This window comes from Mus musculus, chromosome 6 (assembly GCF_000001635.26).
Source record: "Mus musculus strain C57BL/6J chromosome 6, GRCm38.p6 C57BL/6J".
In the NCBI taxonomy this organism is placed as follows: domain Eukaryota; kingdom Metazoa; phylum Chordata; class Mammalia; order Rodentia; family Muridae; genus Mus; species Mus musculus.
In genome coordinates, this window is record NC_000072.6 from 124,511,984 (window position 1) to 124,525,839 (window position 13,856).

Sequence of the window (13,856 nt, forward strand, 5' to 3'; positions counted from 1 at the left end):
CCTGGTTTCCCTTCTAAGAAGAAAGAGTCACTCTCCCTCTGCGGCCACACCCTTTGCTTGAAGCGCTAAGTAGTTGTATCCCTGAAGACTCGAGCTGACCATATGTCCAGGAAAAGATGTTTCTTCCACTCTGCAGCTGCCCTATCTTCAACAAGATCTAAGTTCACTGGGAAGCCAGAGTTCAAGGATGGAGGCGGGAGCTCAAAGCATAGCCTTGCTTTAGTGTCCTGTGATCTTGCAACTCCATCACACTCATATCCACACCTGTACACCTCGGTGCCCTCCTCAACCCAGTTCTTCTTCACCTCACCCTGTGCATTGAAACCCCAGCTCCTTGGCTTCCAGGTGAATAAGAATTGCAAAAAAGGGGCCAATAGGAAAGCAGAGCCTTTAAGTGCCTCCACAATCTACGATGCCTGTGGCGAGGATCCTGGAATAAAGGGCAACTAGCAGCCCCAGGAAAGTCTCCCAGAAAATGTTAATCCGATTTAGAGACCCCAGAGTCTGGCCCTCCAAACCAAATGTTTCCAGGTCCCTAAAACTTCAGATCCCATCGCCTCAGCCATTCCCCAAATGGACCACCAGATGGCACCAGCAAGCAACGAGGATTTCAAAACCAAAACTAAACTGGGAACTCAGATTTTTTTTGCTGTTTATGCAAATGCTTCATTCCCTGAAACATTCCTCCGGGAATGGTCACCCCCTCCACTGCCACAATCCTTCCCTCCCCTGTATGCCTACTCCCTCCTTCAACTTACAGTGCCTGAAGACTCTGTCAGGAGAGCTGAGGACCCAAAACAAACTGGCCTTGAGACATGTGAGTAAGACTGATGGGTATCAAGGGAGGAAAGAGGAGTTGGGCATAGGAAGCAAACATGCGCCCATATTACTTTAAAGAAAAAAAAAAAAGAATACGGAAAGAAAATGGAAGGGGAATAAGAAGAGGAATACAATATCCTTCTTCCCATACTGCCAGCTCCAGAGCACATACTTCTCAGGGTCACTCCTCAGCCCTCCTCCCAGGGTCCAGACCCTTAGACATGAGCTGAGCTAGCCTCTCCTTTCTTGACTCTGGGTTCATAGCAGGGTAACAGTGAGGGGAGGGAACTCTCTGAGAGAGGAGAGAACCCCCCCACGTGTATTTCTCAGACCCCACATGTGTTTCTCTCTCCCCCCCCACACACGTGTGTTTCTCAGACCCCACGTGTGTTTCTCTCCCCCCCCCACACACACACGTGTGTTTCTCAGACCCCACCTGTGTTTCTCAGACATGATGAAGGGTTTCTCCCAGGGGTCTTTGCTGAAGCCTTGGGAAACTTTGCAGAGCCATCACTGGAAAACTTCACCCTCAGATAGCTTCTACTCCAGGAAGAAAAGGAGGCAAAAGAGAAGGGCAGAGAAGGCAGTTCAGAGGCTGGGGGTGGGGAGTGTGATAGAGTCCAGTGACCCCTGGACTGGGCACTGACCTACGAGAAACTCAGCTGCAGCAGATGCAGAGGCTGCTGATGCCCCCAATCACAGAACCACTATGAAGTCTACAATGGGCATGGGGGAAGAACCAGGCAGTTTAGTCATCCTATTCCTGCCTAAGGCAGTTCAAATAGCAAGGGTGCTACACAACACCCTTGATCCTCCAGCCCCACAAACACTCGCCTCTCTCTTTGACAGGTGGCTCTTTGCCCTCCTGGTGACCCTGTTCTATGGGGTGGAAGGCTCCATTTACCTCCCTCAGAAGCTCTATGGAGAGGTGACCTCCCCTCTGTATCCCAAGCCTTACCCCAGTGACTTGGAGACAACCACTGTGATCACTGTCCCCATGGGGTACAGGGTGAAGCTGGTCTTCTGGCAGTTTGACGTGGAGCCTTCTGAAGGCTGCTTCTATGACTATGTTAAGGTAGGCGTCAGAGTGGGAGGGAGGGGAAACAAAACTGGAAGTTTGTGCTCTGAATACTCTGGACAATATGCCTGCACCCCATCACTGTACAGCTCTGTAGAAATGTTGGCCTTGGGTCGCTGGTGCCATAGAGGGGGTATCCATGGACTTTTGAGGCCTTCAGTGAGATTCATGAGGAAAAGGGGCAGGCATGGGGGTGTTTGTTCCAGTAGATTTCACTATGTATTGGAGTTAGGACACAGCTAACCATAAGGCCTTGAGAAACAGCCATGCCTCAGTTTCCCTGAATGGTAACCTACTGCATCCAAAACAAGAAGAAAAGAAACATATGAAAGGTGTCACATGTCCTTCAGGGAAGACAAGGACCTTGGTCACCCCTGTATGTACCCTTCAAAGGGTTTCTTTCTTAGCCTCATCTTTCTACATCCAGTAAAAATAAAAGGCAGGATTCAAGCAGAGCCTATGCTCTTCCTCGCACTATGAGGCTCAGGCAACAGCCAGGAGACTAAGAAAATAACGAGAAAACTCCACACTTCCCCAACAAAGGGGACTCAACAAGTCTGCAGCGTTGAGGGAGGGGTGCATCCCACGGCAAAGCTAGCAAGGAGAACGTCGTCTGCTTTGGACAAAGTAAGGAATCTGTGAGACAAAGCAGGGAAGACACTAGGTGATGCTGGCCAGTGAGGAGACCTCTGGGTACCATTTGTACTATCATGTTCAGCTGGGTCTATCAGGAGGCTGAGTTGAGTGCGGCTTTTAAAACAAGAATTGGTGGAAGGAGTTACAGAGACAAAGTTTGGAGCTGAGACGAAAGGATGGACCATGTAGAGACTGCCATATCCAGGGATCCACCCCATAATCAGCTTCCAAACGCTGACACCATTGCATACACTAGCAAGATTTTATCGAAAGGACCAAGATGTAGCTGTCTCTTGTGAGACTATGCCGGGGCCTAGCAAACACAGAAGTGGATGCTCACAGTCAGCTAATGGATGGATCACAGGGATCCCAATGGAGGAGCTAGAGAAAGCACCCAAGGAGCTAAAGGTGTCTGCAACCCTATAGGTGGAACAACATTATGAACTAACCAGTACCCCGGAGCTCTTGACTCTAGCTGCATATGTATCAAAAGATGGCCTAGTCGGCCATCACTGGTAAGAGAGGCCCATTGGACACGAAAACTTTATATGCCCCAGTACAGGGGAACGCCAGGGCCAAAAAGGGGGAGTGGGTGGGTAGGGGAGTGGGGGTGGGTGGGTATGGGGGACTTTTTGTATAGCATTGGAAATGTAAATGAGCTAAATACCTAATAAAAAATGGAAAAAAAAAAAAAACAAGAATTGGGACGAAGGCAGAAGAACTACAGGCTCAATCCCAGTCCAGAGCTGGCAAGATGGGTCAGTGGGTAAAGGCCCTTGCCTCCAAGTCTTCAACCTAAGTTCAATCCCAAGGATGTCCATGATGGAGGGAAAGACCTGACTTTTGCAAGTCATCCTCTGGGCTCCCCATGTATTCCCCTGTAACATGCCCCTCGACATAGACAGAGACAGAGGCCTTAATTAATGCCATCAAGGCAAGCCTAGGCTACATTGTGATATCCTAACTTAAGAAAACAAACTTAATGAAAGACAGAGATGGACCCATAAGCATCACTTGAGGGTGTGCACAGCAGCCAGATCTGACAGATAGTAACATTAGATCAGGATTCAATCCAAGGAGGGTCTCTCTGGCTGCCACACGGGACCAGACTCCTTAGCAGGGCTTCTCTCCATTGTCCTCCCTCCAACAGATTTCTGCTGATAAGCAAACACTGGGGAGGTTCTGTGGGCAGCTGGATTCTCCCCTGGGCAACCCCCCAGGAAGCAAGGAATTCATGTCCCAAGGAAACAAGATGCTGCTGACCTTCCACACAGACTTCTCCAATGAGGAGAATGGGACCATCATGTTCTACAAGGGCTTCCTGGCCTACTACCAGGCTGTAGGTGAGTGCTCCCCACAGCCAGCCCTTCACTCTGGCCTCAGCCATGGGAGTGGGGCTGGGGCATGTTTGAGCCCTGTTGTAGTAATTTCTTAATCTCCATCGGGGATTTCTACCCTTTGATCATTCAGTTCCCAGATAAAACTTTTATATTTATAATAAGCCTTCATCAGTGATAGAGCTGGGCAGATATCAACTCTCTATGCTCTTACATCTACCTCCCTGTTAACAACCCTGAGATATGATTGGCTGTATTCCATCCAGATAGCTCTTACTCAGACTGGGCAGCTCTCATGGGCAATTCTCATGATTGCTCTCCTCTTCTCTCCACCTTCTATCTTGTCCATCGTGGACCTCCTTGGACCCCAAGCCCAGGAACCAAAACTTTACCTACCTCTCTTCTGGCCAGCTATAGGTTGCCAGTATCTTTACTCAACCAACAGTTCTAAATTAAAGAGCAAGTCACACAGTATCACTTGGTGGATGTGAGGATTCTCTTACCCCTAAGGACAACCAGACCTCGGGGACCAGTATTTAGCATTGCAACACAAAGCAACAGACCAAACCTCAACAGAGCCCAAAGAAGCCAGAAGCCTAGCTTTCCTTATTTCTCTCCTCAAGATGGGGTCTGACCATCTGGGCTCTTCTACCACCAAGCAGCTCCCAGAGAACATAGAGAGGCAAAGGGGCCAGAAGTGGACTTTGTCTCCAGGCTTCTAGTACATGACTCTTTGAGGGGAAAAAAAAACCCGCACAAAATATTCTGAACATAGGAAGAGATAGCACAACAGTAGCACACCTCGCCCCAGAATTCTGTGGAGAGGGATGTAACCCTTCCTTCTGGAATCCCTTCCAGACCTTGATGAATGTGCATCGCAGCCCAACTCAGTGGAAGAGGGTTTGCAGCCCCGATGCCAACATCTGTGTCACAACTATGTTGGAGGCTACTTCTGTTCCTGCCATCCTGGCTATGAGCTTCAGAAAGATGGGCAATCCTGCCAGGGTGAGGCTGAGTGGGAAGGGTGGGAAGGCAAAGGCAGAGCAGAGGCTTGCTGGGCCAGCCTAACACCCTAACAGCCCCTCTGATTCTGCATTTATAGCTGAGTGCAGCAGTGAGCTCTACACAGAGCCCTCAGGCTATGTCTCCAGCCTTGAATACCCTCAGCCCTATCCACCGGATCTACGCTGCAACTACAGCATCCGGGTGGAGAGGGGCCTCACTGTGCACCTCAAGTTCCTGGATCCTTTTGAAATTGATGACCACCAGCAAGTGCACTGCCCCTATGACCAGCTCCAGGTAGAGCTAGACTTCAAACTTTCTTTCTATTACTCGAGTGGCTCCCCAGGTCCCTGCTCCTTCCTGGGACCTTGGACTGAGTGGGACAGGGACACATTGTTCACCAGGATCATAGAGGTCTAGAGTAGCTTCTCTACCCTTGTCCACCCAAGGGGACTTGTGTAAAAAGAAGAGAACTAACCATGATCTCCTCCCCTTTTCCCATCAGATCTACGCTAATGGGAAGAACTTGGGTGAATTCTGTGGAAAGCAAAGGCCTCCAGACCTTGACACCAGCAGCAATGCAGTGGATCTGCTGTTCTTCACAGATGAGTCAGGGGACAGCCGAGGCTGGAAGCTGCACTACACCACTGAAAGTGAGAGGGTTAGGGTGGAGCATGGCTTCCTGGGAAACTTGTGTTGAACATGGATGAGACCTGGGGTATTGTCTCTAGGCCCCCTAAACTAAAATAAGATATGTAGGTGCCTCCCTCGCCTGCCAGTAATAAGGCAAACAGGAGGGGACCAATGGCTCTGACAAGCGCATGCCCTCACCATCAGCCATCAAGTGCCCCCAGCCCAAGGCTCTGGATGAGTTCACCATCATCCAGGATCCGCAGCCTCAGTACCAGTTCCGGGATTACTTCATTGTCACCTGCAAGCAAGGCTACCAGCTCATGGAGGTAAGAGGCCAAGGCTCATGGGACAAATCCTCTGGGTGTCCCAGGAGGAAGAGATGGCTAGATCTCAAATGGAGCCATGGAGGTTGGGGCTGGAAGAATCAATCTGTCTGCCCTCAGATCTGAATAAACATCAAAGGGACTGAAGATCAAGGTCCACTCAGGCTATAGAGCAAGTTCAAGGCCAACCGGGGTGACTCGGTGAGATCTCATCTCAAATTCAAAAGTGAAAAAAGGGCTGAGGATATAGCTAAGAAGGAAAGGGCTTGCAAAGGATGCTGGTGGTCCTAGGTTTAAGGCCAGGTACAGACAGGAAAGAAGAACAAAAAGAATCTACTTTGTCTGGTCTGCATACAGGAAACGCTCAGAGAGTTCATTTTTTGTTTGTTTGTTTGTTTGTTTTGTTTTGTTTTGTTTTGTTTTGTTTTAAGAACCTGATGTCTCTGCTGGGTGGTGGTGGCTCATGACTTTAATCCTAGCTCCTAAGGACACAGAGCCAGTAGAGTCAGGAAGATCACTGTGAATTCATAGGCCAGACTGGTCTACAGAGAGAATTCTAGAACAGCCAGTGCTACACAGAAAAACCCTGTCTCAAAAAAAGAAAAAGAGAGACAGAGAGAGAGAGAGAGAGAGAGAGAGAGAGAGAGAGAGAGAGCAAGAGAGAGGAGTTAAATAGACAGAGAGAAGGGATGGTTGGCTGGTAGGTTGGTGATGATCAGTGTCACTGTATAGCCCAGGCTAGATTTAAACTCTTTATCCTCCTGCCTCTACCTCCTGAGTGCTGGGATTACAAGTGCCCTTAGACCCATCTGATGGTTGTTCTTAATAAGTTATTTATAACCAGGGGCAGTGGCACCTACACCTGTAACTCAAGAGGAAACTCATGAGAGAAAAATCATGAATTTGAGGCCAGCCTGGGCTACATAGCTAATCTAGGACAGCCTAGGCTATATAACAAAGCCTTGTCTCAAAAAAATAATATTTTCCAATATTATCAAGTGAGTACCAGCCACTCTTTGACCTTGTGCTAACTGACCACTCACCTGACATGTCACCGTGTTAAACCCCTATGAAAGCAGTCAGGTAGCACTAGTAGTTTAAGGAAAGCCCTGGGCTTTAAGAAAACTGCAATGTGGGAGGAAGTGTGATGGAGACCTTGGCTGGTAGAACGTTTCAGGAATAGGCAAAAGCCTGGGTTTGCTCTAGAAAATGGTCTTTGTTTTGATACAAAAGTACAATCCTGACTTGTCTTTATTACACTTTGGGAGGGAGTTGGGGGTCTAGTGGAAACAGGCAAGGGTCTAAAAACAAAGTTAAAACCTTGCTGTGTGTTTCTGCTTTGAAACTTGGCATCCCATCTGCAGCCCTGAATTGAGAGCACTAGCTAGGGAGAATGGGGAGGAGGGAGGAGGAGGCACATCTGTGAGGGAGCTGAGGTCTAAGAGATGGACACAGCGCCCATCACATTCCCACAGTCGTTGTACACCTTGGAAGTGGGGGGCCTGAGTGCTGACTGCATGTCTAACTTCGGCTTAAACAGGGAAATCAGGCGCTACTCTCCTTCACAGCTGTTTGCCAGAATGATGGCACATGGCATCGTGCCATGCCCAGGTGCAAGAGTAAGTCACAAACTGGATGAGTAAGTCACATCCCTTAATCTTGAGACTTGAGCTGGGAGGGAGAAAGACCCCTCATCTCCAAGGGTCCTGCCTCCTGACTTGTTCCTTAGAAACTGTTTAGGCCTCATCTCAGACCTGATGGGCTCTGCCAGAACTGAATTTTACTCTATCTAGTGCAAGTGTGCACCCTACTGACCATACTTCTCTGAGGTCCCTGAGACCCCCAATTGCCCGACTGAAGTCTTGCACAGGTGTCCTCCACTTCCTTACAACCCTGTGTTCTCTCTAAGTCAAGAACTGTGGGCAGCCCCAAAGCCTGTCTAATGGGGACTTCCGCTACATCACCACAAAAGGCGTGACCACCTATGAAGCCAGTATCCAGTATCACTGCCATGAACCATATTACAAGATGCTGACCAGAGCTGGCAGCAGCGAGTCCATGCGAGGTAGGAACTGAGACCCATCATGGTTTTTATTCCCCTTTCAGCTCTGAGGGACATTTGACATTTGTTCAGTGGAGTCCTGGGTCCCAAATGAAGGATTCAACATTACAATGCCCAAAACGATGACAACAACAACAACAACAACAACATAAAACCCTAATAGTTTAAAGAAAAGAGCACCAAGCCAATGGAAAGCAAAGATTCGAATCTCTTAAGCCACTACTTCCCTCTCACCACCACACCTATTACCAATACTGCCACGACCAGTAACAATGCACTAATCACCAATAGCACCCTACCAGCACAATACCACCATAGCCACCACTGACACACTACCAATACCAACATCATCACCATCATCACTTCCAACACCAACGATTGCCACTACCATACCAACAGCAGCAACAGCAAAGCCATAGGCAACACCAACATCACCACCATACTGATATTACCACCACCAACATTGGCAATCTCCAGTTACCATCCATTCTACCATCACTAAGAACACGGCACCGCCATCACCACCACCACATGTACAGTGACACTCCCCAATCTCAGGCTGCCACGCTGTGATCTTTTGCATTCAGGTTTACTTAATGATTCTCAAACTCATCTGTGGGGGGTTGTTTACTGTAGTCATGGAGATTGGACCTAGGGCCTCTCTCATGAATTCAAAGCATGCACTCTTACCATTGAGCTATAGTCCCAGCATGCCCCACTGGTGTATTTAATATTCTGTTCTCCCCTCCTCTCTCTCTCTGACTCTCTCTCACTCTCTCTGTCCCTGTCTCTCACTCTCTCTGTCTCTGTCTCTGTCTCTCACTCTCTCTGTCTCTCGCTCTCTCTGTCTCAGTCTCTCACTCTCTCTCTCTGTCTCTCTGTCTCTGTCTCTCTCTGTCTCTGGCTCTCTTTCTCTCTCTCCCAAAAATCTCTGAATAGATGAGGATGATTTTAAACATCTAATCTTCCTACCTCTATACCCCAGGGATTACAGGTATATACCACCACATCTAACTAAAATTTCTCTTTAAAGTATACAAAAAGAAAAATTCAAGACTGAGGACTTATCTACCATGTGAGAGTCCCTGAGTTACATATTCAACACTGGAAATATGGAAGGAAGGAAGGAAGGGTTTAATCTTAGTTTCCTCATTTTAAAAAATGAACTTAATACATGCTTGAAAGTGTCACCAAATTTAAACGAGATAATGCAGATAAAACACTCAGTAACCAAGATGGCAGAGTGACAGCAATCAGACGATGTTGCTATTGCTGGATGTGGTCCTGCACTCCCAGAATACCAGCATTTGGGTTACTATAGCTGAAGATGGAGAATTCATGGCCAGCTTGGGCTATATAGTAAATTCAAGGTCAGCTTGTTCTTAACAATAAATCCTGGAAAGAGTTATACAGGAAGGAAGACATGGCATTATCGTCTGCAATCCTCCTATCAAGATGCAGTCACTGGTAAGCTCGGAAGGCTTCCTTCCAAAGTAGGCATCAGCTCAAATATATATAGCTAAGTATTCTGGGTTTTTTTTCACTCAACAATAAGACGAAATACATATACGGATTCTTTTTAACATTATATATCCATATACATTTGAACCAGTTAATTTTGATCCTTGACTATGGTGTCTCCTTTCTCCAACTCCCTCTATAACACCTTCAGTGTCCAATGGCCTCTGCTGCCTGCTTTTCTGGTCCACCACCTCCAGCCTTGACACAAACTCTTTTAATCCTCAGGGATATATACCTGCACAGCCCAAGGCATTTGGAAGAATGAAGAGGAAGGAGAGAAAATGCCCCGGTGTCTGCCAGGTAAAGAGTGGATGAGCCAGATGTCATTTGCAGTCTGTGGGGGGAGGGGGGGAGCATTCTACAGAGAGAGATCAAGTAAGGTGATGCTTCAACTCCAAGGGAAACACCCGATAAGGAGTAAGGAAAAGGAGCGAGAGAGTGTGTGCCAGGAAAAAGAGAGAGGTACAGAAAATCTAAACTAGTCCTGATGGTCTAGTGCTCCCATGAACAAGGAATCAGAGAGTAAAGTCAAGAGAAATTCCCAGAAGGAATTAGTAAGAACAGGGAGAGTTAGCCAAGAATGGGTGGAAGAAGGGACTATGGGAAAAGGAAGACAAAGGAGGGAGAGAGAGAGAGGTATTGGGGGAAGGGAGGGGAAGGGGAGGAGAGTTAAGAGCTGCAGCAGAGGCAGGGGTGGGGGTTGTCCTGAGGAGGTAGAGGGGGAATGTTGGGGGGGGGTGATGAACAAAAGAGGGAAGAAGGGGCTGGAACCTGCAGCTGACAGGTTCTCATCTTGTCTCTCTGCAGTGTGTGGGAAACCTGTCAACCCTGTGACACAGAAGGAGCGCATCATCAGAGGGCAGCCAGCCAGGCCCGGCAACTTCCCCTGGCAGGCCTTCACCACTACCCACGGGCGAGGGGGTGGGGCCCTGCTTGGAGACCGCTGGATCCTCACAGCAGCCCACACCATCTACCCCAAGCATCACAACAAGGAAAACGACAATGCCAACCCCAAAATGCTTGTTTTCCTGGGCCACACAAATGTGGAACAGATCAAAAAACTGGGACATCACCCAGTCCGTAGGGTCATCATACACCCAGACTACCGCCAAGATGAACCTAACAATTTTGAAGGAGACATTGCTCTACTGGAGCTGGAAAACAGTGTCACACTGGGCCCCGAACTCCTCCCCATCTGTCTCCCAGACAATGAGACCTTCTATGGCCAAGGCCTCATGGGTTATGTCAGCGGATTCGGGATAACAGAAGATAAGTTAGCTTTCGATCTCAGGTTCGTCAGACTGCCTGTAGCTGACAGTGAGGCATGCCAGAGATGGCTCCAGACAAAAAAGGATACTTCTCCATTTTCTCAAAATATGTTCTGTTCTGGGGACCCAGCTGTACAGCAAGACGCCTGCCAAGGGGACAGTGGGGGTGTTTTTGCAGTCAGGGACAGAAATCGTGATATTTGGGTGGCTACGGGCATCGTATCCTGGGGCATTGGGTGTGGTGAGGGATATGGCTTCTACACCAAGGTACTGAATTATGTTGACTGGATCAAGAAAGAGATGGGAGACGAAAACTGAACCCAGTGTTCACTGGGTCAGAATCCAGGGTATAGTGTATTAAAAAAAATGTATCTGACCAATTGTTGATAAGCACTATGATTCTCATATAAAAATCAAAGATGCAGAACGTGTATAGAATAAACTCTCTTTTCTGTAATCCCATCAACGTTATGGTATTTTGTTGTGTTTTCAATATAGTTTGATTGTGTGGCCCAGTGTGGAGAGCCGCAATAACATTTACCATCATAAGATGGCACTGGCTCCTCAGTGCCTTATGCCACCTAAACAAAGAACAAGCTATATGCGCATGTGCTAGGAGCAAAAGCCCGCCAAAAGTCACTAGTCCACCCTGGGGCTTGGGAGATCGTGGGTGGAGCAACCAGTCATAGTTAGGCACGTCACACCAGAGGGTATTTAAGCAACACGTTTCTGAGCCTTTTTGCCTTTCTCGTCAAGATGTAATAAAGGGTAGCCATGGAAGGATCTTGTGTTCTGTGTGCGTTCCTGCGGGCGGGGACAAAGCTCAGGACAGCCCAGGCTGCCCTAAAGTATACAGTCCTCCTGCTGAAGCTCGGGATTAAAGCTTACAATGATGAGTTGGAGGGTTGCTCCCCAGTTAAGAGTATAGACTGTTAGAAAGGCAAGGGTGGGGGGCTGAGGAGATGGCTCAGTGGTTAAGAGCGCCGAATGCTCTTCCAAAGGTCCCAAGTTCAAATCCCAGCAACCACATGGTGGCTCACAACCATCCGTAACGAAATCTGATGCCCTCTTCTGGAGTATCTGAGGACAGCTACAGTGTATTTATATATAATAAATAAATAAATAAATAAATAAATAAATAAATAAATAAATAAATAAATAAATCTTTAAAAAAAAAAAAGAAAAGAAAGGCAAGGGTGGTGCACACCTTTAATCCCAGCACTCAGGAGGCAGAGACAGGTGGGTCTCTGAGTTTGAGGCCAGCCTGGTCTACAGAGTGAATTCCAGGACAGCCAGGGCTATACAGAGAAACCCTGTCTCACAATAGATAGATAGATAGATAGATAGATAGATAGATAGATAGATAGATAGATAGATAGATAGATAGGTAGGTAGGTAGGTAGGTAGGTAGGTAGATAGATAGATAGATAGATAGATAGATAGATAGATAGATAGATAGATAGAGTATGAACTGTCCTTGCATAGTTCAAACATCATTTGATTTCCAGCACCCATGATTCACCACGGCTCACAACTCCCTCTAACTCCAGCTTCAGCCTTCCAACACCTGCACATACCCATCCATACACATATACATAGCTAAAATACTATCCTATATTTTGTCTTAGTTGTACAACATAAAGAAAGCCATGATTTTTTTTAACATTTTTAAATGCATTCCCTTCTTATTAAATCTTCTGGAAGGGAAGGAAATTGTGAATTTATGTCTCTAAGTTCAGTCACTAATCATTTGACACAGGTTCTTACTGTTAGGACCTAGGTAAAATATTAAGGCCTAGATGGAATGTTAAGGCCTAGGTAGCTGCTCCTGGACAGCCTGCCATTATAAGGAAACTTTCTCATATGTTTCTGCTGTTACTAGGAAACTTTCTAATGACAAGATTGGTTACATATTCTTTTATGTTCTGTGCCCTTGGAAACCAATCACCATAGTTAGTAAGTAAGTTAGTAAGACTGTTTTGTAGAGTTACCCACAATGAGCTTGGACCCAAACCAGCCACCCAACAGCACCTCCTGCAACTGTATAAGTTTTGAAGGTATAAGCTGCCCCTGGGATGGACCCCAACATAAGAGAGACACCTGTGCCAATATAAGAAACTATTTGGAGTAAGACTCCCATTTTGAGTATCAGTTGAGTAAAGTTTAAGTTCCCAAGGCCTCCCTGGGAACTGGCATCCTACTTGGCAGAAAGAGACATGTACGTGGGTAACTGACATCCTGGTTGGCAAGCTAAGACATGAATGTTAGACAAGGCAAGTCCCCTGCCACAGATGAATACCCCAACCAATGGGGACAGGATAAGTGCACAACAAAGACAAGTTTCTAAGGATGTCCCCTATCCCTAAATCCTGATTGCAAAGGTGCAGATGTTTGTGGATTTGGGGCTTAAAAACCCTTTAAGATCTGAACTCAGGGTCATGTTTCAGTTCCCAAATCAGGACCAGTGCCCTGGACAACCAGTTCTGGACACCATGTTCTGTTGTAGTTTGTCAAAAGACCCTCACTCACACAAAGAGCACAGAGACCGCTATCGTTGCAAACGCCTGAGGATTTGACTTATTCAACATATTAGGGAACCCCCTCTCAGCACCCAGGCCGGAGGAGAGACCCAGACAAAGAAAGAACACACTTTGGATACCTTTGTAAAGGCCAGATATAGGCACCAGGGTAGTTTGGCTTATTTTAATTGGTGTAGCCAATAACCTTTTTAGACATCGGCTGGTTTGTATAGGGTGACTCTCATTTTGTCTGTCCTTGAGGTTTTCAGTGTGAGGAGGGGCAGAGGAATGGTTAATCTTGTTTTGGAAGCTTAGTAATTTTGACCATTAAAACTATGTTTCTATATTTGTTTAGTCATCCAGCTTTTTATCTGACTCTGTACTTTTCTTAGTACAGTTTCAAAATTCCTTTTGAAGGGGGAAGTTACTGGGTAGTATTGAATTTATTTTGGATATTACATTTCAACAAACTATCCCTGTCTGACTGAGATCAGTGTTCAGGTAGTTTCTAAGGCAATTCCTGGACCCCAACATTTCCTGTGCTGTCCAGGCTGATCTGAAATTCATACTCCATGAAGTTCTCCCTCCTCAGCATCTTGGGAGCTGAGACTTCAGCTATGTGCCACCATGCCCACTTTACCCACAGTATTTTGAAGAA

General features: G+C 47.0%; 1 protein-coding gene across 1 annotated transcript; it reads left to right on the plus strand.

Moving 5' to 3' along the window:
- The first annotated feature begins 637 nt into the window (after nucleotides 1-637).
- C1ra (complement component 1, r subcomponent A) lies at nucleotides 638-11,457 on the plus strand. Its single transcript, NM_023143.3, has 11 exons — nucleotides 638-817; nucleotides 1,669-1,894; nucleotides 3,684-3,876; nucleotides 4,729-4,875; nucleotides 4,973-5,169; nucleotides 5,378-5,525; nucleotides 5,710-5,831; nucleotides 7,369-7,447; nucleotides 7,738-7,893; nucleotides 9,637-9,711; nucleotides 10,219-11,457. Coding segments are annotated over exons 1-11 (2,124 nt in total). The 5' UTR covers nucleotides 638-815; the 3' UTR covers nucleotides 10,998-11,457.
- Nucleotides 11,458-13,856: the final 2,399 nt, after the last annotated feature.

Coding starts and splice junctions, on each gene's coding strand:
- C1ra (NM_023143.3), top strand. Junction 3,877..4,728: donor GGCCTACTACCAGGCTGTAG/GTGAGTGCTCCC, acceptor AATCCCTTCCAG/ACCTTGATGAATGTGCATCG. Junction 5,832..7,368: donor AAGGCTACCAGCTCATGGAG/GTAAGAGGCCAA, acceptor CGGCTTAAACAG/GGAAATCAGGCGCTACTCTC.